General features: G+C 39.1%; 2 protein-coding genes across 10 annotated transcripts; one reads left to right on the forward strand and one right to left on the reverse strand.

The window, feature by feature from the left end:
- Positions 1-107: 107 nt before the first annotated feature.
- Positions 108-5,198, reverse strand: LOC111264985 (golgin-45). 3 transcript variants are annotated; one of them, XM_086970274.1, is made up of 6 exons: positions 5,125-5,198; positions 2,930-3,152; positions 2,583-2,760; positions 1,886-2,041; positions 1,284-1,439; positions 108-952 (listed from the first exon to the last, which is right to left on the reverse strand). In XM_086970274.1, exons 2-6 carry the CDS (start codon positions 3,118-3,120, stop codon positions 761-763), a joined length of 873 nt encoding a protein of 290 aa, XP_086826400.1. In that variant the 5' UTR covers positions 3,121-3,152; positions 5,125-5,198; the 3' UTR covers positions 108-760. The 3 variants fall into 3 exon arrangements, with proteins under 3 accessions (XP_086826400.1, XP_022697020.1, XP_022697019.1); XM_022841285.2 differs by lacking the exon at positions 5,125-5,198 and adding an exon at positions 3,929-4,118 and having other exon boundaries at positions 3,056-3,152; XM_022841284.2 differs by lacking the exon at positions 5,125-5,198 and adding an exon at positions 3,929-4,118.
- On the forward strand, positions 4,427-25,351 carry LOC111264984 (transmembrane protein 184C). Of its 7 annotated transcripts, none has more exons than XM_022841280.2 (10): positions 4,427-4,509; positions 9,118-9,368; positions 9,549-9,728; positions 10,091-10,246; positions 10,522-10,646; positions 10,998-11,204; positions 11,721-11,891; positions 13,400-13,539; positions 14,022-14,106; positions 23,653-25,351. In XM_022841280.2, the coding sequence occupies exons 2-10, from the start codon at positions 9,192-9,194 to the stop codon at positions 23,747-23,749; spliced, it is 1,338 nt and encodes a 445-aa protein (XP_022697015.1). In that variant the 5' UTR covers positions 4,427-4,509; positions 9,118-9,191; the 3' UTR covers positions 23,750-25,351. The 7 variants fall into 7 exon arrangements, with proteins under 7 accessions (XP_022697015.1, XP_022697012.1, XP_022697018.1 ...); XM_022841277.2 differs by lacking the exon at positions 4,427-4,509 and adding an exon at positions 4,792-4,927; XM_022841283.2 differs by lacking the exon at positions 4,427-4,509 and adding an exon at positions 4,802-4,927 and having other exon boundaries at positions 14,022-14,184.

A 25,351-nucleotide genomic window follows, 5' to 3' on the forward strand; every position in this document is an offset into this window, starting at 1 on the left:
GTACCTATGTAGATACATCATAAATGAACCGCTTCAGCTTAAACGTATCTTTTACGATAACAACTATCAACCGTAATTCCTGAGTTGTTAAATAAGAAATCAGTTAATACGTCTATAGTCATTTGAGGTATTTTATTTAAATTTCTATCCCTCAATATATGTACAGTCCTCCAATGTAAGTGTCAGCCAGCTATAACTCTGGGAACGGCTAACGGCGTTTATCAACATGGTTATAGATATGCAAAAAAATTCTCTTTTATTATACAATTTAAACAAATCATTGCTACATTTTCAATATTTGAATAGAACCACCTTATGTCCAGCAAAACCGGTAGATACCGTTTCGCTGCTTTAATTAAGAAGAATTCAACGGCGGACTTTTATTTAACTTTAAGTTGAGTTTAGAAACAGCTCCGATTGAACTAATCGAAATTCTATCGCTGAGGAAACATCTCATTCATTCATATATCTACAATGTTGGTCACAGTGTAGCACAATAGACTACTCCAACCTAATTGCCAAATTTGACGCAGTCATTCACCGTCAAAAGTCAGACAGTGTTGGCACGAATACAACATATTGCCCATAGTTTGCGGGCAATATTTGATTGCTTTACAGTACGTCGACTTTGTATGAATGAGAAAAATGGCAGCACTCCCATCCGATTTTCCTTATCCTGAACCTTTACTGCAAAAATTGTTATTACTAGTTGTATATGACAAAACCCACAGTCGGTCGACGGCCTAACTTGGCTCAAGTATTATACATGCACCATGGTTCCTCGACACTTTTGACACCCAAACGAAGTGGGCACACCGGTTGTTCTCACCATGTCTTCCTGTGTATCTTGATCAACCTGCACACATGCCCGGGCAGCCATCACTGAAGTCAGGTTCCTGTACTGGTTTAGTGCAATATCACATGTTTTTTCGGACAACGTTTGATCGAGGACCTGTTCGTTCCAGAGCAAGTTGTAACCACCGTTAAAATGCATTAAAGGCTACTAGTGTAAAACTTAGAAAACTTCAGAACTACTTAAGGTTAAAACAGTCCTGCATGGCCGGTAAATCCTTTCTAACGACTCAAAACCCGGAGGCTTCCAGTACGTATTCTGGTCGGTCCGTAGGTGAACACTTATTATTAACATACCTACCGATATGTCTATTTAAGTGTAATAACGCTAACAGAAGGCTATCAAAGCAAATAATATGTATCTTCGCTGTAAAATTAACTCCTATGGATCAGCGTACCCAGCTAGTGGCAACATCTCGCTCCATACCTACCTCATTCGTTACTGGAACAGTGAGCTTAAAGTTGGCCGCAATCCCAGAAGCAAGCTGGAGCACCCAGTGACTGCATTCAACTAGGTCTCTGGGACGGCGTTTAGGGCAAGACTGAAGTTCAACTTGGAAATGAACCTCCCGAAGAATATTATACGCCTTTAAATGAACCACATGTCGCAGTCAAGCATGTTATAACTAATGAAAGGCTTTGGCCTATAACGTCTCTACCCAGATACAAGAAAAGAATGTTTAATGAAACAAAGTCCTCTTTAGTACTGTTGACTAGGGTTCATTTCTAATTTATAATATACGCACTTCATTTTGGGAAAATTACCATTTAGGTCATAAAGGTTATTGCCGTGTATGAGTCTTCCGCAAATCTTTCGACTATATTTTAACCTCACCTTAAAATTACGTTGTTCATAAAGTTTAATGATCGTTAACCCCTTCACTTTTTCAATCGTGTCCCTGCTAGAGACTAGCGAAGTTCTGTGCTACTCTGAAACGCCACTTACAACTATCGTGTTATAAAGCTGATTTATACGATAACATTTGCAGTAAAGATCATAAATATGCTTGGATACCGTAAGGTATGGACCGACCTTAAAGATCTTATCTGTAATTTCGGCTCGCTCTTTTCGGCTACCTTCCACGGCTTTTTCAAAGTCGTCACATTTCTTCATAAGCTCAGCTTTCACCGTAGCTAGCTCCGTGACGAGAAGACTCGTGGCTAAGTACTTTGTTCTCCAAACGTCCACCTGAATCACCACAGTATTATAATTATAATTACTAACATTTTGACTAGAAGAAGACCTTAAAATATAGCTTCTAATTTACTTCTTTTGATCGGTTGGATACCCTTTTTCAGCAAAATAGGTTGGCCATTTTTCTTTGACGTTTTTAGGCATCCTTCGATGCCCAGCAAAAACATACTTCTTACTGATAGACTGTATGAATATACAAAGAGAATCATTTATTTAAATATGGTAGCTCTAATCTAAGTGACAAATATTGGTCGATATTTTCTCCGTTTTTAACAAAAAGTAACACGTTAGTATTCAAATTATCAATCCCTAAGTTTCGTCTGGTTTTGCTAAATCAAAACGAATTTTCATACATTTAGACGTTTTAGCGTATTATAATATAATTCCTACCAATCCTAGTTCAAACATTAATCAAGAGTCCCTTTCGAGATAACCGGCACACAAATATACATTTGTATATAAAGTTAAGTTGCTTTGAATTATGGAATAGTTTCGATGCGACCTACTACAATGGTCGGTTCGAGCGAGAACTTACTTCTATGTTAAGCTCGTCAATGTGGCCAAGATCTTTTTGCAGCTTTTGTGTGTAAAAGGCAATTTCAGACGCCAGTCTGTTTTTATCTTCGGTAAGAAACTGAACACGCTCTTGCATATCTTCACCGAGAGAGGCCACCAGCAGCTTCTTTAAATCCGCATTAACGTCCACCTGAATCCTTTCCACATATTGGAAAATAGCACTTATTATCGTTCCAAATTACAGTATGACCTAAACTTTTTTGATAATGGCTTCCTCATAGTTGGTGGCCCGTAATGTATTGTTGGTTCTTTTTTGCAAAGAGCAGATGTCTCTCGTCGTTAAAGCGCTTACGCAAAATAACGTACTTGTACTGTTCATGAAGCGTTTCAAGTTTTCTTTCAAGTTGATCGACATGACGTAGAAGTTTGTTCCTTTCATGCTCACGCTTACTGAGGCCAACGGCGGCTTTATATGGCTCTTTTGGGACGAACCTTGGTGCCCGATGAGTAGACACTGGCATCGGAACCTCACATGCCGCCTTCATTGGAGACTCCATGCCATCACCTTCGCTGCGGGTGGAACTACTAGCTACAATGAAAAGACGTTTAGAAAAAAATACTAAGGAACCTGCCTTTGATATCAATAAAATCGTTTTCCCCTATTTGGATCAAACACCATTTAATCTGTCATTTTCGCATAGATATTTATTCCTTAATTGCTTGCATGAGCCTTTTACTTATTCGTCGGAGTATTCCTACAACCCTTTTGTATCTCAGCGTGTATATACAACAAATATGACCATCTTCAGACTACTTTTGCGCAAGTCAGGGTGATACGCTACTAGAGTGCGGCCCACTTACATATATAAGTGTTTAATGAGTGGAAGCTATTAACGTAGGACAGATTTGCGAATTTACTGCCTAACGATTAGCCAAATTCATGACCGGTTGGAGTTTAGATTGTATAAAACTAGGAGCAAACCGCATTGTCTTTCATGTCCAAAATAACTGAAATACTTCATACAAACGAGTGGAGACTGTTACTTAGCCGCGATTCGGAAGGCTATTCCATTAAAATTACAATCCTATACATATACCATATATTATGTATATTATTATTATGTAGTTATCGTTATATAAAGTTTACAGCTTTGGACACAAATGCATCAAATGAGTAGGAATTTTTGTGTGGATGACTAGTAGCCGGCAAAGCAAAAAAAGTAAAAAGATTCAGGCGAATACGAATTGAATACAAAATATTTTTTTTTCTCAAAAATTAAGAAGGAAAATTTATAAAATCTAGCCGAAACAAATTCGATTTCGATTCAAGCTCCAAGAACCAGACGTTCGAATCTGTGTACTTACAGACGGTCCGGCTGTGCTTCAAAGTGCTCTGGTCACCCATTACTGGTTATAACGTTCGGGCCGTTATTTACCTTATCAATGTATATATATGAAATATTTATAATGCTATAATTGTGATTTTAGATAGATCCCACGCACAATAAATTACTGAAAGCTTCTTGTGGAATATAAAAGCCGAAATTTGGCAATCAGCTGTCGAACAGACTTGGCACACTGCGAGCTCAATGGAATCGAGCTACGCACAAGTAAGCTATCAGAATATCGCTATGTCGTGTTTGTGTTCTAAAAGGTAAACGCCAATATCTAACGTCCTAAAAAAAGCTTACTGTTGTAAATCCCAAACCGAGACTTTTTACAGCTTCTAGGTTTTTTTTTACGAAAATTTTATTTTGCACGCAAAACCGAGAGAGCAATGAAGTACTTTTATCTTTATCGCCCATCTAGTCGACTCAATTTTTGGAGCTCCGAGAACTAAGGGTTATTCTTCGGACAACGGGTGAGGGCTTTTGAGGGCCTAGCGCCTGCTTAGTGCAATGCCTCTGTGTGTTGAGTTTTGAGTGGCTGCCTAGACCTTCTTCCAGGTAACAGAACGTGAAACAAATCGTGAGGCCCCACCATAGAATTGGACGGAGAAGAAACTGCTGTCGATATAAAGTATTTTTTTTTGTCGATATAGAATATAATTTCTGGTGACCGTTCTGTTCTCGATGATCAAAATGACAAAATTCACCACATAGTCCATCCTTCGTTACACCTCGAATGTGACCGATTTTCTGTCGTTATTTCATATGTCAGGAGCGAACCAGTTGGTAAACGTTACGACAGTCACTAGTATTGGTAATAATCTTCAAGTCACCATTGAAGTGGGACTCGTCTGAAAAAGAGGAGTTCGATTAAAAAACGTAATGACTTTTGTTGGGTGATTGCGTCGTGCCTACAGTAATAGTGCATATGACAGACGGTGACTACCAGGCATTGTGTTACAGATAGCAGTCGTCGGTGAGTCAACGTAATTACAACAATCGTAGACGAAAAGCTTTCTCCCTAATGTGTTCATACGAATTATGTAAAGCTATCTAGAAGAACGTTGAAATATAAAGTGGCTACTTTGATATTATGTATCATCTTGACATATGACTTGGTTGAAGGAAAGCAAACGTCTCACGTAACTGCGGTCCGGCAATTGCCCAACATACCTTAAATACTGCGTTCGAGCTGATAGAAGTTTCGTGTCTCGGAAAATCATTCTAACATCACTTTGTAGAAGATATGTGACTCCACAGAGAATCTGTCATCGGGTAGAAGGTGATGGCTAATATGCACGACGTCTGGCTTTAATTTATATGTATTTGGACGTCTAAATTAGTAGTAGTCCAATCATTAGCTTGGTCGACCGGACTGTTACGCTTATTCAGTCAATTTTTTGTGTAATGTCTACTCTTATTTTGCATATGCACGTGAATGAAAATGGTCTTTCCAGCATTTACGTCATCTGCATGGTAACGTACCTGAACTATATAATTTACTCAAACCTGTACATCTGATGGGTTCAGATTGCTGTACAATTCTTTGAAATATTAATTTCAGGCTTTTCACTCCGTTGCCTACGTATCGCGTGAAGCAAAAAGATTATTCTCCAACGGTCTGTCCACTTTGGATAATCCAAAATCCCATTGTGATGTTGACTCGCGCATGCTTCCAAATGACATCAGCAAGACAATATTTAGAACTATTGAGAGTGTTTTTGAACGATAAATCGGCTTTTCCACCGCTGCGCGGTCACCTGAAAATGACGTAAAATATTGCAATTGCCAAGAGTGCCAATTCAATTTGCATTCTTGCTAGGTCGGTGGATTCAAATAGATTATCAAGTTACTCAATCAATGATCACTGAAGTGGTAGCATTGTGTCCGCAGAAGGAAGTGAGTCAGGACTGTAGTGAACTATTTCCTACTTCTACGACTGTCAACATATACTATTGTTTTATAGTATACTCTTTTAGCGACTTTAGTCAACCTATTTGTCAGTGCAATCCGTAAGGGAACTTGCGTGAGTACACAAATAAAAGGCGTCGACGATAGAGATCGGTGACTAATTCGGTTGTTTCACTTCCGGCGTACGTTGCTTGATTTATATTGCACAATGACAAAAAGCTGAATTACCAGTATAGTGGACAATGCGTATCAATTTATTCTCGTACGATCCTTTACATTTTGCTTTTCTACATGTATTTTGTATTAACTGTGCTGTAGGCATCTATCTTGGATAGGTCTTAAGCGAATAAAATTTTTAAATAAAAGATAAAAGAAATGATTTTTCAAAGCTGCCAGACAAAATGGTACGTGCCTTGCAGTGTAAATATGAGATTTTGTTTTTCTACGTATATTTTACATACACAAGCACGATTTGCGTGTCTACGTTTGTGTGGTATTCGGTGAAACAAGAGTAATCAGGTTTTAATATTATCTCGTTGCGCGTGATTATATATACGGCTTTGAACACGCCACTCGTTTCGCTGACTTGACTAGCAACATTATAACTTATAGTTTTGTAAGCAACACTCAGAAATCGATGTCTACCACGGTTAACTCTCCAGAAAGCCAACGTGATCAGAGTGATGTTGCAACACATATATGTTGCACATTTTTAGGTCCGGTTACCTACAGTCGTGCCTTACTTATAAAAAAAAAACTGTGGTGCGGACAGATAGTTTTATTTCATTCGAATTGATAGGTAGGCTTGAAAAAGGGGGCAGCAAAATAGAATGATAGCTTTAAACCTTATCGTAGCAGAATTTTGAAATAAATAATAAAGCATATTTCATTCTGCATCGAAATTTGTATTGATATTTATTGGAATTCTTCGTAGCGACAATATTTGTCTTGGCCTTTCATTTTATTTACCATCTATGCCCAACGAAACGTACATTAAGCCGTTAACTTGTGAAGTTGTTGGCCATGTAGTCTGTACAACGTGTTCTAAAGCTTTTTTTTTTGTTGCCGTTTATGATAATCTTAAAAAAAGACAACTACAGTCCTTCTTAAACGGTAAGAACGTAAATCCAGTCATGGCGTAAAATATACAAATTAAATAGCAATTAGCGTTTTAAGAGTAAGTATTTACGAAGGTGATTTCTATAACCGCCTGTATTTCTTATAAATTTTAGCCCGGAACGGTCGACCTCTTTGTTAGTCAATTTAGATACTCTCGTAATCTTGATAAATTATTTTTATTCTTGATGTTTTTTACACTTTCATTTGCGCACGAGGTTGCAGTCACCACACTTGTCCGATCTGAGGTAAAAAAAAAAGGGAATAATAAGGTAAAATTGCTATTTTACTGATTTCAGTTCGGCAACCCTATTTTCTACCGTCCTCTGTGTATAACAATGTGTGTACTCAAATCACCGTAAGCCTATTGCTTGTCTTCGAATATTGGTTAAGTAATATTTAGCTAATACCCGTGATTTTATCCTTCGATCCCTTTAATTTCGGTTGGGCTCTATCGAATCACTATAATACGTGCACCTTGACCCTTTTAAAGGACTTGTTGCGAGAAGTTCACTAGTTGAATCAGCATCTCGCAGCAGCCCTGCATTACTTTGATATAAAGACCGTAAACTAAGAAAAATGGAAATAAATATAGGTCCACCATATTACAATGAGTTCTAAGTCTCATGATAAAAAAAATTACCTACGGCTTCCACTGTATAGTTCTAATATAATGTATCTGTTCTGATATAATCACACAGTTCTACACAAAAAAAAACTCTGCGTTTGTCCCACATTGTATCGGAAGTGTGTAAATAAAGGGTATTAATCTTTGTTGGAATATTCAATTTGTTCATAGATGTTGCCTGTCCGACTTTAGCATGTTTCTCTGTGAAAAGCCTAGTATATAGCTCTAGGCCTTTCCCCTTGCACGACTTCTGTGCGGCATACATCTTTGTTTCAAGCTGTCATTGAATTATTTTTTCAGATATTTATTAGCATCGGCCAAAGTGATCCTTAAATGTTAAAGCTAAGAGTAAATTATATGTAAAAAAATTATCCCACACGGATGATGGGTTAAATACTTTCGAGTAACGATTTAATAGATATTAAGTGCACCATCTTAATAATTCCCCAATTTTCGTAGCAAAGTATTATTTCATATATGGCGCAAGATGTATACCTATATGCGTCGCGACAGAGATCCTCCAGCCTGGCTGTCGTATTACGAATACAAGTTAATATGAAACTACAGCTCACTGGATACATACTTTATAGGAAGCACAGAAACTATGTTACCTTGGAAAGCTCGAAAAAGCTAGGTCCACGAAAAACATTGTTCTCTGAACCGTTTTTCAATTAGGTTTTCTCGCTTGAGGAGAACCAGTAAAATAGGACGGTTTAGCATCATACTACTCAAGCAGTGATCAGTTATCTCTATATTGTTCAACAAATATATTCATTTCAAAATGAAATATTAGAGTAACACTGATTTTTCAAATACTTACGCGAATATGCGAGTACATTTAGTCGGACTGTTAACAATACCGTTCGGCATATTTGGCCTTTAGTTAGGAACTTTGCCTATAATTCGAATCTGTATAGATACTGTTACATATATGATACTGATTCAGCCAAATAGTTGTTACGCGGATTGGAATGGTCTCGACAGAAAACTCACAGTTTGCATATAGGGTGGCTGAGTGTTCAATATAACACATTTCCGGTAATTATCATCCGGTCCGGGTATGCTGTTTTCTTTTTAATTCAATACTTAACCACACTATTTTATATATGTATACTATATATATATATATATATATATATATACTGCTTTCAACGACTGACAGGTTATTCCGGCCGATAGGCCAATCCGAGTTTCTCTTGCTATTCGTTTGTTAGCGTTAGGGCAACGTAGCCTAAACATTGTGGACACAAAATAGGCTAGCTGTTTTGTTTGTATAAGTATGACGAAAGTCATAACTTCACGACTGATTCTTGTCGGAAGCTTTATACCTTAGCATGACTGCGGTGGTAATCGTTGCTTTTAATGGCATAGTAACTTACATGTTACTGGCCTCATCTAACAATACCACGCAAAAATAAACCAAATCTAACTATAATAATGCTCACCTTAGAAACTGTTGTCTCGACGGACTATACAGTGATTTTTTATTGCTATATATGCGGTGATCAAAGGCGAGGAGTAGTGCTAGTGACCGAACGGGTACGGCCTGCAGGGGCGCAGTGGCCAGCGGAACCTAGGAACAAGAATGGAGAACACAGCAACACGGACTGCGCCATCCCAAGCACATGGGTCAGTTCGGCGGCAGATCTCATTCAAAGTCCACTCATGCCTTCGCAATTGGCGGATTTGGTTCAAGGCTGTTTCGGGCATCTGTTATTTGGTTGTTCTCACAGTGTTCTTGCCGTGGTGGATTACCAAAATGGTATGTGGGAAAATGTGCACTAGCTTTGCTCAAAATACAACTTAGTGGAACTTTGAAATATTGTCATAATGTATGCGCCATATAGCGCTCCAAAAGTCACCTTAAACAGGCGTAGATCATAACTCTGTACATGCGATTGTAACCCGTGCAGTGCTGATTATTTCTCTTATTTCTGAACAGATCCATGAAGGCGCGTCTCAACGAACGCAGGCCTTCCTTGCGGCAGGGGCGTTCCTAATGATGACATCACCCGTCACGTTATATGAAATTGCTGGACATATAGCAAATTATAGTAAACCTTATCTACAAAAGCACATTATCAGGGTTCTTTGGATGGTGCCCATCTATTCAATTAATTCAGTAAGACCATATAAATAAAGTTCACAATATAGCAAAAAAAATAAAACTCATTGGCAACTATGAGTTTTTCTGATAGATCCGACTCAAATCTTTCAAATGTTTGATTTTATATAATATAACCTTGAGCAATCTGCAAATGCTATAGTAAAACTATATATATATACAAAACATTGGAAAAAAACGTAAAATGGAGTTAGTAAATGGTATTCTGGTAGTAAATGTTCCGTACTTTGATATCTATTCTAATATCAAACATTAAATATCAGTAAAGGTTTTACCCCGTCTCATCATCCGCGAAGCGATTTCTAAGCGGTTATCATAGATACTGCATAATTATATTTATTATCATGGTGTTTTTTCAGTGGATCTCATTGGGTTGGCCTCAAGGAGGCTTCTATCTGGACGTTGTGCGTGAATGTTACGAGGCCTATGTGATATATAACTTTATGATGTTCTTGCTCAACTATTTGTTCTACGATCAGGATTACGACCCAGTCGCTCTTGGTGAACAACCATCGGTAAGCATGAGTGTTTGTCTGTGATTAATACAAGCAGCTAAGAAAAGTCTATAAACCTTGAACGATTATATTATTACATTTTCATTGTCGTGTTATGATATTATGTGGAAACTTACGAATTACAAACAAAATCTTTATCCTTAAGATATAAACTCTAGAACAGGTGATCTGATTAGTGAACGTATTTGTCAATAGTCAGCTTAATATTAGTTATAAGCAATGACTGTTAATTCGAAATATGCTTGTCGTGTTCGGTTTGCGCATACTGTTTTTAGGTGAAGCATATCTTCCCACTTTGTTTCCTTACACCGTGTCGAGGTGGAATGACATTTATCGATAATTGCCGACATGGCATTCTCCAGTATACCGTAGTTCGTGTAGTCACCACCTTTATAGCAGTGTAAGCAATCCTTTCAAATATATTTTAGCTCTGTAGCAAAAAATAGTCCACTCTAAGCTCTACTGGTTCAGTCGCTTTCGAAAGACAGCATTGAGATTCACGAATTTATTGTACGTATCTGCAATAGATCCTCGTCAATTATTCTAAGTGGAGCGGTCGTCGTGGCACGCAATTATGCATAGCGATGATGACATTGTAAACTCGAGATAGATATCGATGGAATTTAGCATACAAAGTCCCTTGAAAAACCGACGGTTCTGCTTATCGAGTCGTCTTTATGTATTCTACAGTGATATTCTTTGGAAATAAACAAGGTCTATCTTAACCTGTTTCTTCACGAACGTATTTCAGTGTCACGGAGGCTGCTGGTAGCTACTGTGAGGGAGAGTTTAACCTTTCCTGTTGGTTTCCGTGGGTTCTTCTTGCCAACAATATCTCGCAGTTCGTGGCTATGTACTCACTCGTAATGTTTTACAAAGCATACCGATCCTACCTCGCGCCCATGTCGCCTATTGGGAAGTTCCTCTGCATTAAAGCAGTTGTCTTCTTTTCCTTTTTGTAAGTAATTTAACGGCCACACTTGTTGTGTACCTACAACTGCTGAACAGAACGCAATTCACTCGAAATACGAGGACAGTTGGACGTGTTCAGTGACGACCTGTGCTGTCAGGAGACGCTGGTAAAATCCCACACGACCATAGTATCAAATGAAAATGAGGCTGTGCCTGCGAATGGCTTTGATACATTAACCTCTTAAAAAACGAGCACAGTTTAGTGCTTTTTGATAAAATAAGTAACCTTAGTCAATATATTGGAAGGCTAAGCTAGCTTTGATATACTAGGTTGGAACAAATGTTCGAAGCGCACACATCCCACTGACGGTTTACTAATGAACAGGCTTTAGAAAGAGTCGTATAGATCTAATGGTTGCAACAGAGCTTGTGTAATAAACGAATTAGCAGTGATAGACAAGGTGACAAACGTTACAGTAGAGGGGGTGTCCTCCATAACGGTTTTTAAGGCAGAGCAGTGTATAAAAACGCGCATTTGCTTAATGTTTTTTTTCTAATGCAGTCAAAGCGTCCTGATCAACATCTATATCTGGTGGGAGAACAAAGAAAAGAAAAAAGAAGACCAAGCAGATGTAGCAGCTACAACAAGATCGATACAGGATTTCCTCATATGTATTGAGATGTTTCTTGCGGCCATTGCTCATCACTACACATTTTCCTACAAACCTTACCTGTAAGTTGTTTGTCTCTTTTTTCAACTCCGTAAATCGGAGTTTATTCTCTAGATTTCGCAATTCTATGCATCACCTGCTTTAACTTGACAGTATGGTCATCTATCTAAAATGAAACTACCTCAAATGGGCATAAAGATACCACTAGACCCAATTTCAACTATACATAGACGTCAGGCTACTGTTGATTAGAAACTGTAGTGCGACGGCCGCCATCACATACAAGGAACCATAGAATATTGCTATTCAGATTGAATCAAAGACATCTTTCAAAAAAAAACTTATAGGTTGGCTGAGATGAGACATTTCATTTAAGGGTAAAAAGCATATTGATTCAAATTTGATATGTGTCATTTTTCTGTCGCATAACTGTCACGTGGTTTGAATATCTACACATAGTCACAATGTCAAATTTTGCAAAAATAAAACTCACCAGAATATTGAACTGAGTTGTGACAGACTATTATCCAGTACATATTTGAGTTACAAATTAAAGCCAAAAGATCGACTTATTGCAGTAATTTTCATAGACCTTATTTATTGATAACATATATTGATTTTCTGAGTGCCACGGAAGGAATACATCTCGTTATCTCCTTACCGTATTAACTATGGCAGTGCTTTTGGACCTCTTGAAACAAAAAAAAACGAATACGAAAGAGAAAAACAAGAAAAGTTATACTACATACTGACAGCCGATGGCAGCTCAGCGCTACCTGTGCCGTGGATCGTAATAGCGAAAATATCAAATCAAATCTGATCAAGTGTCTGAGAAGAATAAGGCTGTGTGTCATAATTTTAAATACTTGATTCGTTTATGAGACCGACTACCACTTAGAACAATATGACTACGATATCACAAAAAATACAGTGCGGGTATAATGATGATTGTAACGCACAAAGGCACGAAGCAGAGTGGAGCTTGTTTCAAATTCATGGTCACGGATGGTTCGATTAATTTCATATAGTGTCTTAATTGCAACGCCATATTTAGGCATGCCTCAATTATAAAAAAAAAGAATATGATTTAGATTAATCAACATATGCTCACCGGGATACGTTGTTCGGTAAAAAAAATAACTTGTACGAAAGCTTAAAAGCAATCCTTGAGTCGGTCTTACTTTGTGGTACAGAGACTCTGTAGAGTTATTGACCGGCATGTCGCAGTGTAGTGGTCGTTAACCTTGTTTCAAAATTTTCTATCTTCTACATACGTATATTTTTGTAATTATACATATATTTGGAATATTTTATCTATTTTTTGTGTTCATAGCGTAAAAATGCAATAAAAGGATGACGTCAGAGAGGATCGTTCCCTTCACTGGGCTGAAACCTGTGTGTGACCTCATACAGATCAAACTCGGTCTTACTACGGCTAATCAGTGGCCTGCAAAGTATAAAAGCGTAAAAGTAATTCGCAATTTTTGCGCTGATATAGATTCGCTCATAATCAATGTTTATGACGAACTTCGTCTACATGGTACCCCATGTCCTGATGTCTTGCTTCCAGATCGGACCGCTTCGGGAATATCTCCTTTATCCAGTCGCTTCTTGCGATGGTCGATGTTTCCGATGTGACATCTGACATGCAACAACATATACGTGTCATCGGAAACAGCGTTACAAGTTTAGGAAACCGACGGCTACAAGGTATGTATCCGTTTGATAAGTTATATCTGTACTGCTATATTGCTGTAGTACCGTTAGTAAATTTTGCCCAAGAAGAATTCATCAACTAAATCTGCCTGGGTGTTCTCTTGTGCTCGGGTCTGAGTCATACTCTATAAGCTATATGTGACTAACTTCTCAGGATAGGGGTGAGGCTACCTGAAATATTTGGTAGTCAGCTTTTGCTTCAATTCAAGATATTGTTTTTTGCTGCTGTTCACTATTACTTTGTTATATATTTGCAAATTCGCTTACGCATTTTCAGGAGCACCGATGTCTAGTAAAGCACTTTTTTTTCATAAGCTACAGCTATAGGATAAACTTTGAACCAGCCGTATATGTCTCTAGCTCCCACGATCTAACTTGTGCTAAGGTTCAAACAGGTCAGCATTCTGCTGAAGTTATACAATACAGTGTTGGGTCTATCTATCATATATTTCTTGTTCGTTTGTATTCGCGTGCAGCACCCCACGAGGAAGCCCACCTGCTTCGTTCGGTGGTCGCGTCAACGGAGGAGGAGCAACTTCGCACAAACGAGGAAATTCGAAGGTCGATATGGGGGAGGAAAGGTTACGATGCGATTTAACAGCTCGCCTAAAAGAGGACACCCATCTATTCGTAGCAAAAGTCAGTTAGAAGCCAGCCCGTGGCATTTCGAATACATGACAGGTGTTAGATCGATGTCGACACTGTAAATGAGAAAATCACATTCCTATAAGACTAACCATTAAATGGCTATCGAGATAAATCTATCGAGATAAGAGCATCTTGTCAACTTAAATAACTTTTAATTGTCGTTGTCCAACATCTATCTGTTTCTCCATCCTTTGCCTTATTTGAAGATTTTAGATGGCCATTTTATACTACTTGGGGCCGCTTGCGCTCTAAGAAATTGTATAATAGGTTTTGTTCCACTAACGGAGTAAGCAGGCGGCTGCATGCCATTACATACCAAAACCTATCTGCAAAAAAAAAGCAGACCTTGCTCTTCATAACAGCCGCCAAGCAAATCGCAAGTAATTGTCGCGATCCTGTGGAACTGGGAGCTATTCAATCTTTCAGTAGAGTGGAAAATAACTATTGAATGAAATAGACACTTTTCAAGCCGCCCGCTGATACTGTTCAGATAATATCAGTGGGCTGATATTTCGTGTGAGGTTACGTAGAAGCCCCTTCCTATTGTCTGAACTGAAGGTCGAGTTTAATGTTTCGCTTTTTCGGTAAGATAACCGTATTCAGGCAACGATTCAACCTTGAATATACAGCAGTGTTTGGTTATGGATTATTTGCAGATTACTGTGATTCATACAATACAACAAGACCTAGTATTACCTGCTGCTCAGGCAAAGTGCCCGAAAGCTGAAAAACATGTTTTGAGAGTAGGATGTTAATATAGGTACTGGCCTGCCAAATATGTAAAGACAAACACATATTTTGCATATACAATATAGCACTTCAGCCATACGGCATTGACTTGCCTACGGGCAAGTGTAAGAGGAAATTTGGGTTTATGAATAAGTGTGATATGCACGATCTTCAAATGATGAAACGATGACTCATAAAAATAATAATATCTTCTCTGTGATACCATGAGATGGTGACGAGAAAACAAGGGAAGTATGCAAAAAATGACAACAAACAAATAAAAGCAAGTTTGACAGATCGAGACGATCTAATCCGATCTCATCGGAGGCATAGTGAAGTCGTCATGTGCTTTGAACAATTCACTAATTATCGTAAACTGAGACTGATGCAATTTTTTGCCAAAAAGGTAGATGGGTGTCTTCTAGGGCTGACTATAATTACTGTTACTCGTTTCTGTACTTACGCGTACGCTTGCTGTGCATACCGAGACTCATCGGTGAATCCTGTCACGAACACGCTTTCATATGCAATCGGGACGTAATAACTTTGTCTATATCTGCCTATAACATTTAGGATGTGGCGAAATGTTGGTGACCTATCAGGTAGCTAGCTCATATCTTTTTTCGACGTAGCCAGGATCCTTTCAGGGCCCGGCTAATGTGATTTCCCATCGTCACTCTCTCTGTCTCAGTTCAAGTGTAGTAGAGCGGATTTTATCGGTCTCAAGCACGCTTTTTTTGTCGCCCAGACCAAACGCAGAATTTCGTCACATCCTACATAGTACTCTGTTCGTTATATGTGTGTGAATCAATGTGTGTGGTTGCTTTTATTTGTTACAGGCTAAGGGCACAAGCCCATGTCTGTGTGCGTGACATTTACGTGAAGATTTACTTGGGATAAAAGTGTGTATCATTCGTGTGAATGCTTAAATCCTAAATTAGATATACGTAACAAAAAGCAGTGTTCTTACAGATGATAGACAAATGAGCTTATTATTAAATGGCGGCTATTTTTCCTAAGCGAGTGAATTAAGCCGAATGTTAATACTTGTTATCGTTGTTAATGATGATGGCTCTTATGACAAGGATGATGCCTATGCTGCTAGTATTCATGTTGACTCTATCGCCCCCATTCGCTGTTGGCCACCGTTTTCCCGATTTACCTTTCTGCCCGTTCGCAAGACCCGTACTCCGTTTCTACGTTTACAGTATAATTGAACATTATCATGTTCCGACAAGTTGCTACGATCTACCTGAGAGATTTCAACGCTATGAAAACTATTCAGTGGTCTTCAGTAAGAACTAAATAGACTGGGATAGCCTCTACAATATCGCAAGCGTATTGCACCGGTTGCCGGGGTGCCAGCGCCAAAAAGTTTCAGCCCATACAAAAAAAAAAGACAAAATCAATCACTATTCTGCCTAACAGTAAATAACAGAGATATGACTTGATAATTTTCACGCTAAATCTAGTTGGTAATTGCATTCAAAGCAAAAGAATCACGTTAAAGTTGAAACATGTAGCAGGCCACAAAATAAACGAAAATCAGGTAAAAATGAAGGGTGTAAGTGAGTGTCAACGAAGCAGCTGAAAATGACTGACAGAGTGTGAAAGTCGCACTGCGGATTGACTACGCAGTCAACCGCGGGTTTCACGTAAATAATAGCTGTAGCCGAAAATAAAACCACCGACAGAGTGATATTTTTAAATTAAAAAATAATAAGTGATATAGAATAGAACATTTCAGTGATATTAAAAAAATCTGGTAATTTATTAATGAGTAATTTAATATAACACTGGAGTGAATAAACAACAATTTCACATGTACGGATTGGGCTATCTTACTTGAAAGAAGTTTGTCAATAACATGTGCGTCATTATCTTGCATTGAGTTATTTGATTGATTTATTCGTTTATTAAGGCACGATAATTAAATTCACTTGAATCGTACTTCCCTGAATTCTACGCTTTAGTCTAGCTTTCTGTACATACGTAACACGTGCCTATGTCAAGCATTCGAATGGAGCCATCCTTGAATCTAGACGATATTAGCCAGATTTGTTTGGTATAATTTACCATGACGCGTAGAACGTTTCTCGAACTAGATTCTTTCGAAGAAACCGTTTATATTTACGTTTAGCAAAGAGCACACTACCAAAGACATAATAATCAAAATAGAAAGCTTCCAACTGCTGTGAGGTCCTTACATCTTTTGCCCTACTCTGTTGCATGAACTTCGAATGGTTGTTTTTTTGTTGTCTACAAGGTTTTTCATAAAACGTTACCTTTCTTTGTTCTAACCAAGCACTTGTATAACATTCTTGCTTGTCCTATCCACTATGCTAAGCTTAGTTAATTCTAATTAAATCTAGCTAGTAATTCTATCCTTGAGTTTTGGGAAGACGCCACCGTGATGGGTGGTCAAGCTAAGGCATTTATGTAACTCATTTAGACATACTGCAACTCTCCAATAAAAAGTTCAGATTTTGATCATATGTGTCGTATCGTTTCCTGTCGTTCGCTATATACTTGTGATACAAGTGAAAGATCTGTTATCGACATTGACTGATTGGAAGAACAGCTTGACTCCCATGCCTGAACAAATGCCTATGCAATATCATAGATTCACGACGGTAATTTCGATTAGTTCTTTCTCTAATCTACCAACATGAAGATGGGAAATCGTTTACTGTTCATGAAACAGGACTAACATGGAGAAAATAGATGTTCCAGCTCATATTCTACTATCCAGGGAACAAAAGTAATCTATTAATCACACTCAGTTCATTAGAACGACAAACGCCGTACGCTATTCTTCGTTGTTTTTCGTGGTTCCGTCAAAGCGTGCCTTCAACATCCAAACCCATTATCAGTCTTTGTTATTGTCGCCTTTCTGTCGGTATATTGTTGTCAAGCCTTAACAGGTACTTACTTCGAGCAATACATGTCCCTCACCAGAATTTTTTAGCGTTAATGACAATGTACTATCGGTTGTTGCGGTAGCTACACCATCGACGTATTGTTATTTCGACTATCTATCTTGCACGATTAAATAGTATGCTTTGGCATCGCCGATTCGCTACTGTTGCTAATCGTCACCCCACACGTGACATCCTCTGGTATCAGACGGATGGCATCGCGTGGCGGTGCATCCTTAATCCGGCGCTTGCGTTTAATAGCTTCGAGTAACCATTGTCTAATAAAGTATCGCGCAAATATCCCGTTCATTTCAGCGAAGCGACGTAAATAAGATTGGGCAGCATTGAGGACCTCCTTATATACGTTATATATAATACACTCAAAAATAACGGTGATTATAAAGGGGTTATTATCTTGTGCTATTTTACACCACATTAAATGGACAGTAAAGGCATCAAACTGCAGTCCGAAAACTGTAGACCGGTCTCGGGTACAGCTGACTCGTTTTGGGGGATCCTTTATATATGCGCAACCGTTGCATTTATCGATCCGTGCATCGGGTCGTGCCAATTGAAATGCCATTACATCTTTGTCTATGTGTCGAAAACTAGCTACTCAGCTAATGATAGAAGCGTATCTAGGTCCGAACTCACCAGTATGTGATGACATTACATGCATCGCTTACACACTGCTGCTGAGCTGGCTGCTGTCTAGGGGCAATTTATTCAACATTCAATAAATTAAATAGCAATTGTACACAATCTACTTACACAGGGGCCCCGGATGGATTTGTAGTAGCGACAAGCCAATCGGAAAGCTGCTGCTCGCCCCTTTTTTTGTCAAGTCCACCTCAAAGACGACGATTCTTCTGCCCGCGATTTCGCGAAGTGATCAGTTCTTGGGTTTTGGAACTGCAATTTTGGCAAAGTGCAAATGCATCGTTTTTTTTTTATCAGTGTGTATTGCATTTACCTCAGTTTAGCATCGCTGTGCCGTGTTAATGAAGCCAGGTTCAATAAGATTCGAAAATTGCAATCATGTGGCAGCATTTCCGTTCGTTGGCAATGATGTTCTGCTAGCTCGTTGGGTACTTCTACAAGGATAAATATATGTAGATACTTTATTGAGTGGACGTAGAGTACTCAATAAGGACTTCGCTGATGTATATGTCAATGGTGCATTCAGATCGGATCCTACTTCATTACGTAGGCTATCAATTGATTCATTCCTAAGAAATCATGTTATAACATATTCGTTCATTCATTGCTTTGTAAAATAATAATAATAATAAGGTCAAATAGTGTTTATTAGCAACGGCATTTTGAGCACATAGCACCAACTCGTTACTACTTAAATTGACTCTGATACAATGAGACCACGTGAAAATAGGGCGCATTCCTGAAGTTTCAAACGTTGTGTCAGCCTAGACGATGACCGAACGCTAAAATTTATAAATGAAGTGCACATAAATTATTGCATAGACGCGCACAGAATTTAAGATTCTTGTAAAATAAGAAATTTCCATTCTATCTAGAGCTTCTCAATAAAGGTGTTTTAAAAAGCAAAGACAAACGAAAAGCCACTTATGAGATGGTCACAGTTGATCGTCTGTATTATTCACGCCTTAAGCAACACACCCATTTATATCACTCAGAAAAAATGCTATATAAGCTGCATAACGTTGCCGTAATCTTATCAGACACTAGCTTAAAATAACTTGTGGACACAAGCATCTGCTCATCATTTCGGGACCGTGGTGGCAACTGGAGGCCATTCATGTGCGAACTTCAACAGAGCTTTTTGCTGACCACCTAATTACCCAAATTGAGAGCAATAATGAATATATTCATCTTGTTCTTGTGGGTCTGCATTTTCCAAGCTATCCAAATACGATGTTCATCATCCACGTGGATGACACAATATGGTACGGGAAAGATAAGAATATCTTACTGTATAACATAAGCTACCTATGCAGCCCGTGGAAGCTCAGTTTATAGGGTGTAGCATGATGACACGTGTTAGACGCCGGCATGACACGAAAATTCTGCTTCGGTTTTAATTATGGAATCAAACAGGAAGTAGACTACAATGCCAATCAGCTACATAGCTTACGATTGTCATACGAGGCTGTCTTAATACAAGTGGCATGCAAAATTATCAAGTTCCATTTCAAAATCATTGAAATACCCTGATTTAACTTTATTCTGACATAGAAGAAATTGAAAGGTTTTGTCATAAAAATAGACCAGTGTTAGCACCAATTTCAATTCAAATTGCCAAGAAACAGTTTGGTGAGGTTTTTCAAGTTCAGTGAAATTAATTGATCCAACAAACCTTGTTGGCACTCATACGATATTAAGCTTCTAAAATGATATCGACTATACGTCGCCATTAGATGTCCGACGGTCGAGATTCGCGCAAGGAATCCAAAGGTACTTCAAATCTCACTTATATTCAAGGCGAAATCACAGAGGAAATACTGTTCCGAGCAGCTAATACCTCTTCACGTTTAGTTTGCCCTCGGAAGCCACTCACATCAATAACTTATGCTTTTACTAATAACATCTTGCAGATATGTTACAAGGTATTATGTTGCGGAATACAATTAAGAACGAATCGTCGAAATTCATACAGAGCTCGTGTTCTAGACGCTCGAAAGTATATTTATGTCTAAATTGGTTATTTCGAAATAACAACTGAACGTTTTGTATGCTATGACTTTATATGGCTGTTAACTCGATCTGACACGTGTTACCCTACGATTACCTTGTAAACTATCGACGCATTAACCAATAGCTAATTCAGGCGCGGTAGCCGGCAGACATGTTAATGAATCATAGCTTTTTAGCACTGTCGCGCAGTAAACAACAATTTATCTATAGTTTTTTTTAGTATTCTCAAAGTGTGCGCGCACCATTGAGAGGCTCTTTCTTCTTTCTCTATTGTTTCTTTGTCGCTCCCGTTGACTAGACGGCAGCGGCTTTAACGTTGGGTTGGGTCGTTTCTATCCGACCCGTTTCACGGCTCTTTGTTCGGGTGATTAAGAATATCATCAAAGACTAGAATACTGTAGGCATATTAAAAGCGCGCGCGCTTATTAAGTATACGTGCTTGTAACTGAAACTTGTTAAACTGCGCCAGCTGGAACCTCAGTCAGGTTTTTAAACTGGTCTCTTGTGACGCATACTTTGTTCGAGCGGTCCCAATACCGCGCAAGAGCATATACTAATTATTAAATATCGGTGAAACGTACGTTAACAAAGCGGATGCCCGTGATAGTTGGTGTTGGCGTCCGTCTACTGTCGCTATCTGTTTGCGTTAAGTAGTCGAAAAGTCGAAAAACTGAAGACTATACGTGGCCGTTTTACCTTTCATCGTACCTAAGTTGTCCTGGTACATAGCCAGCGGCAGGAATAAATCTTTCTATTGTTCCATCCGCTTAGTATTATTTGCCGAAACATTATTTCCCGCTATGGCACGCAATCTTTCGCGGCCAGTGGTTGTCACGTTCCCTTGCAAAAATCGGTCGAAATGAACGGCTTCATTCTCACGGAAGGGTGCCAAGATGTCACTGGGTAATATATATGTAACTCTATGTACATACACAGCATTAGCTGGCTCCAGCCACTGTCTCATACCGGATATAAGATAGGTACTTCTTGTTTGGATGGAAGCAATGTTACCTTTGTGAAGGTATTTTTCGTTGACTAATTGTGTTTTTATTATTAGCCCTGTTATTCATTATGGAAAAAGTCTTGTGACCTTGTGTCTTCTGATATGTGTTCGAACGTGCTTGACGCCTTAACGCTTTTTGAAAGTATTTGTAATTCGCCGGTAATTCAGCTAGGTGGCATAATATCATGTTGTCATAGATTTTAGACAACGCCTTATATTTCCTACCGAAACCTACTCTGGACATTTTCAATGGTCACCTTCTTTTGAGGACAGATGAGCCATTTTGGAAGACAATGTTGATTACCACTGCGCCTAAATATTTATTTATTACGAGTATCATCGTAATTCTAAGGAGGGAACAATTTTTGCGTTTTAAATTCTAGAGTTAAATTATAGAACTTTGGTTCTGTCATAAAGAAAACATATCATTATGCACATGAGTTGTCTGCTATGTGTTCCACATCGGAAACACCGCTATGTTACTTTTATGAAAGAGACCTTATCCACTTCTGGCGTTATGATTTCATATTGTCCCTTGACACTCTCGTGTTTGACGCTTCTTTCCTGAGTATGATACAGCAATTGCACATTCGCATAGAACAGGACGCAAGCAAAAAAAATCAAACGGTGTCGCTTAATGTAGGTCGAGTTGTCGTGCCATTGTCACACCACCGCATTGTCTTACTCCGTCGACTGCTGTTGCTGCTGCCCTATTTGATGCATTCTGTTAAAAAGTTCCTGTGTAGAAAGGTCGCTTATAAATTTCGTACTTTAGCCGTTGGCCAGCGGCTAAGTGACGATACGGACGCCCTCTCCACGCGCTGCCCTGTATTTCTCATTGATACCACACTGTAGCTTTGCTGGGAGTTGGGCGAAGTCGAAGTCGAAGTTTGCCCTTCCTGCCCCTTTCCGCGTGGTCACCTTCACGCCGCTGTGGCTGGGACTGCAATTTTCCGAATGCTGTTTTACTCCCATTGGCTACTGAGGCTTCTACTACTGCTATAATTGTTTGTTACTTTGTACTAAGTAACTACGACTAGCAGCACGCAGCAGTTAAAACCTTTTGCCTTGCTACTATTATTATACGCGTTATGCAGTCGTGGCTGGTGGCACCGACGCCCCAAACGACATTGTTAGTCCATGCATAGAGCATGCGAGAATTACGCAGCTGTGGTCCTACAATCCGATAATCTACAGGGATTTTCCTGGCCGATACTAGTGCTTTAAAACCTTGTTGGGACGAAAGAGAAACAAACCAAGTTAAGCTGAAAGAGGGTCTTGCTAACAGGAGTTCCCCTTTGTCCAACAGCACATAAATAGAAAACACGATTGCATTAAGGCGCGTACAGATCAAAAATAGAGGAATAAGGAGCTTGCCTAGAAGATGTAGTCCAGGCTGAAGAAGGACAACCGCGGCAGGCCACGTGGGCCTGTGTGCATCTGCAACGTAGCTTACGTTTTCGTTAGAGGTGTCTTGTCTTCCGCTTAAATATGCTCGCATGGTCCAAGGTCATAAAGGACCTTTTTTTCTATGAGTGGAAGTGTTCCAACGAGGTTTATGTTTACCTACAATCTGCCTGACTAACGGTGATGACTTCAATTGTTTGTGTTTGTTAGTAAGAATAATGGCAGCAATGAGATTCGTACTATGAACGAATTCCGAGTGTTGTCATTATTACTACGTTTCGCAAAGGTAGCCGTTATTATTATCTTGCTTAAATTGCTTAAAGAAACATGTTCCTTTTATTAGTTGTTTTAAAATGAACTATCGTGTATGTTGCACTACGAATATAGTGTGCAGGTGACATAATTGAAGGTCGCTCGAACGCTACTTGTCCTTCAACAGAGTAACTGGATGTAGAAGATTTCATCGCCTTGCCGTTCATACCGCCGCTAAGCGCGTGTATCACCTAAGCCATTTGCGTCAATAAGCGGAAAAGTCCGGTTAGATTTTAAATATTGGCTAAAATCAAAAAACAGCTTAAAATCTAATTCCTTCATAAACAGCTGCTGCTCGTTAGGCTAGATAGCTATTGTATTTTGATATTATTACTTTTGATTTTTTAATTTAGCTTTCTCATAATCGGTCATTTTTACTAACTTTTGTCATCTACTTGATTATCTTTTTGACTGCAGACTCGCGGTCTTCGAAGCTGTCACGGGAGGACGTCCTGATCACCCAACTCGACCTGCAATGACTGCTGAGAACGATGACGAGCAGTTACTTTTATAAGCATTGCCTCCTACGAGCAGTTAGTTGACGAGAAAATGCGTAGCAGGCAGGTGTATATTATGAAAAGTGTTCGTAATGGTGCTCTGCAGAAGACGATTTGTTATCTAGCCTTTCCTAGAATCGTCTAAATTCGTTTGTAGAAGCTGCGGATGGCCTCCTATAGTGTGTGCTCGTCAATAAGAAGACCTCACAATTCGAGAAAACGGACACGGGATAAGCTTCCGCCGACAACAACGCGCTGCCAAATTCCCTCTAGTGGCACCACCTAATATGCCTTTTGCCGAAAGATTAGAATTTTGGCCGGCAAACTACGATCTCGTTGTTTGCGCTTATCCAGCATCGGGCGAGGATGCCGTCCTAAAAATACTCCCCTCACTCTCACTGAAGCTAAGCCTAGCACCGCTCGAAGAGATGAAGCCAGAAAAAGATTACGATACGAAAGCTGACAGTTGTAGCGATTTAAACGACCACGTGCCTTGTATTTGTGTGCACACTATGCAGCTGCCATTTTGGAGGTCTCGTTGCAATCCTCGGGCCAGATATAGTCTTGTCGTACGCAAAACAAACAAGTATGTGTTTCTTTTATTATTACAATAAGGCTTTCCGTCGTCTGTACGGCTGGCAACCAGAGGAGAACTGTAGTTTTACCGTCTATTCATCGCTGGAAAAGTGGCATTTGGCGACTACTTTGTTTATATCCGGTCGTAGCTAGAGCGAACCTGCATACCTGACTGTCCTTGCGAGCGTTCACTGGCCGACGCTGATGACACTATCAATCTGCTTGTGGTCACGTACGAAAGCGATTTCGTCGGTCGAACCGCTGAGCTTTTCGGAGTTCTCACAGGTAGCAGCAACAGTAACGGTAACAGATAGTGGTGATCGTATGCTAACCCAAAAGCAATTCAGCGGGTTCGTCGGACGGCGGTAACGGTCCGATCGGCGGGCGTAAGACAGGCTTTGCCGGCGGTTGAGGGAGCCACTTTTCACGTGAGCATCGGAACGATTTCGATGAATGGATACGCTGGAATAGCAACGCGTCAATCTACAATAAAGTCCGGTTTGATGCGCTGTAATATTCTTGTATATATATACATGTGTGGTTAACATGTCCTGTTTGAACCTATTGTTATTTGAACTAAATTGTTACTATTATTATTTTCTACATCGTGCATCGTATGCCGATTTAAACATAAAAAAACAAGCATTCTTACAACGGTACTGAGGACCAATAGATATTTTTTCAAAGGACTTTACCGTGATGCTCATTTGTTTGTGCATTCATCATTCAATTGTACATAATAGTTATGATAATATCAGCGATACGCAGTTTTGCGTATCAATAATGCAGGCATATACTCGAACTATGTGTCATTTACTGTTCAATTGTTGTATGCCTAAAAATATACAGAAATTTTAAGCAACATCAATACGGAAGCGAAGAAAAAAAACAAATAAACACACATTTCATCATTGTAACGTAGTGTCAAGAAAGACATTTACTTCAGAGATAATCTGCATAAAACATGTGTAAGCCTTTTCTGTTCATGTTGTTAATGAGCAATGAATGAATTGACTCGCTGCAGCAATTATAGAAACCATGAA

Source organism: Varroa jacobsoni, unplaced genomic scaffold, assembly GCF_002532875.2.
Source record: "Varroa jacobsoni isolate VJ856 unplaced genomic scaffold, vjacob_1.0 scaffold_920, whole genome shotgun sequence".
Classification (NCBI taxonomy): Eukaryota; Metazoa; Arthropoda; class Arachnida; order Mesostigmata; family Varroidae; genus Varroa; species Varroa jacobsoni.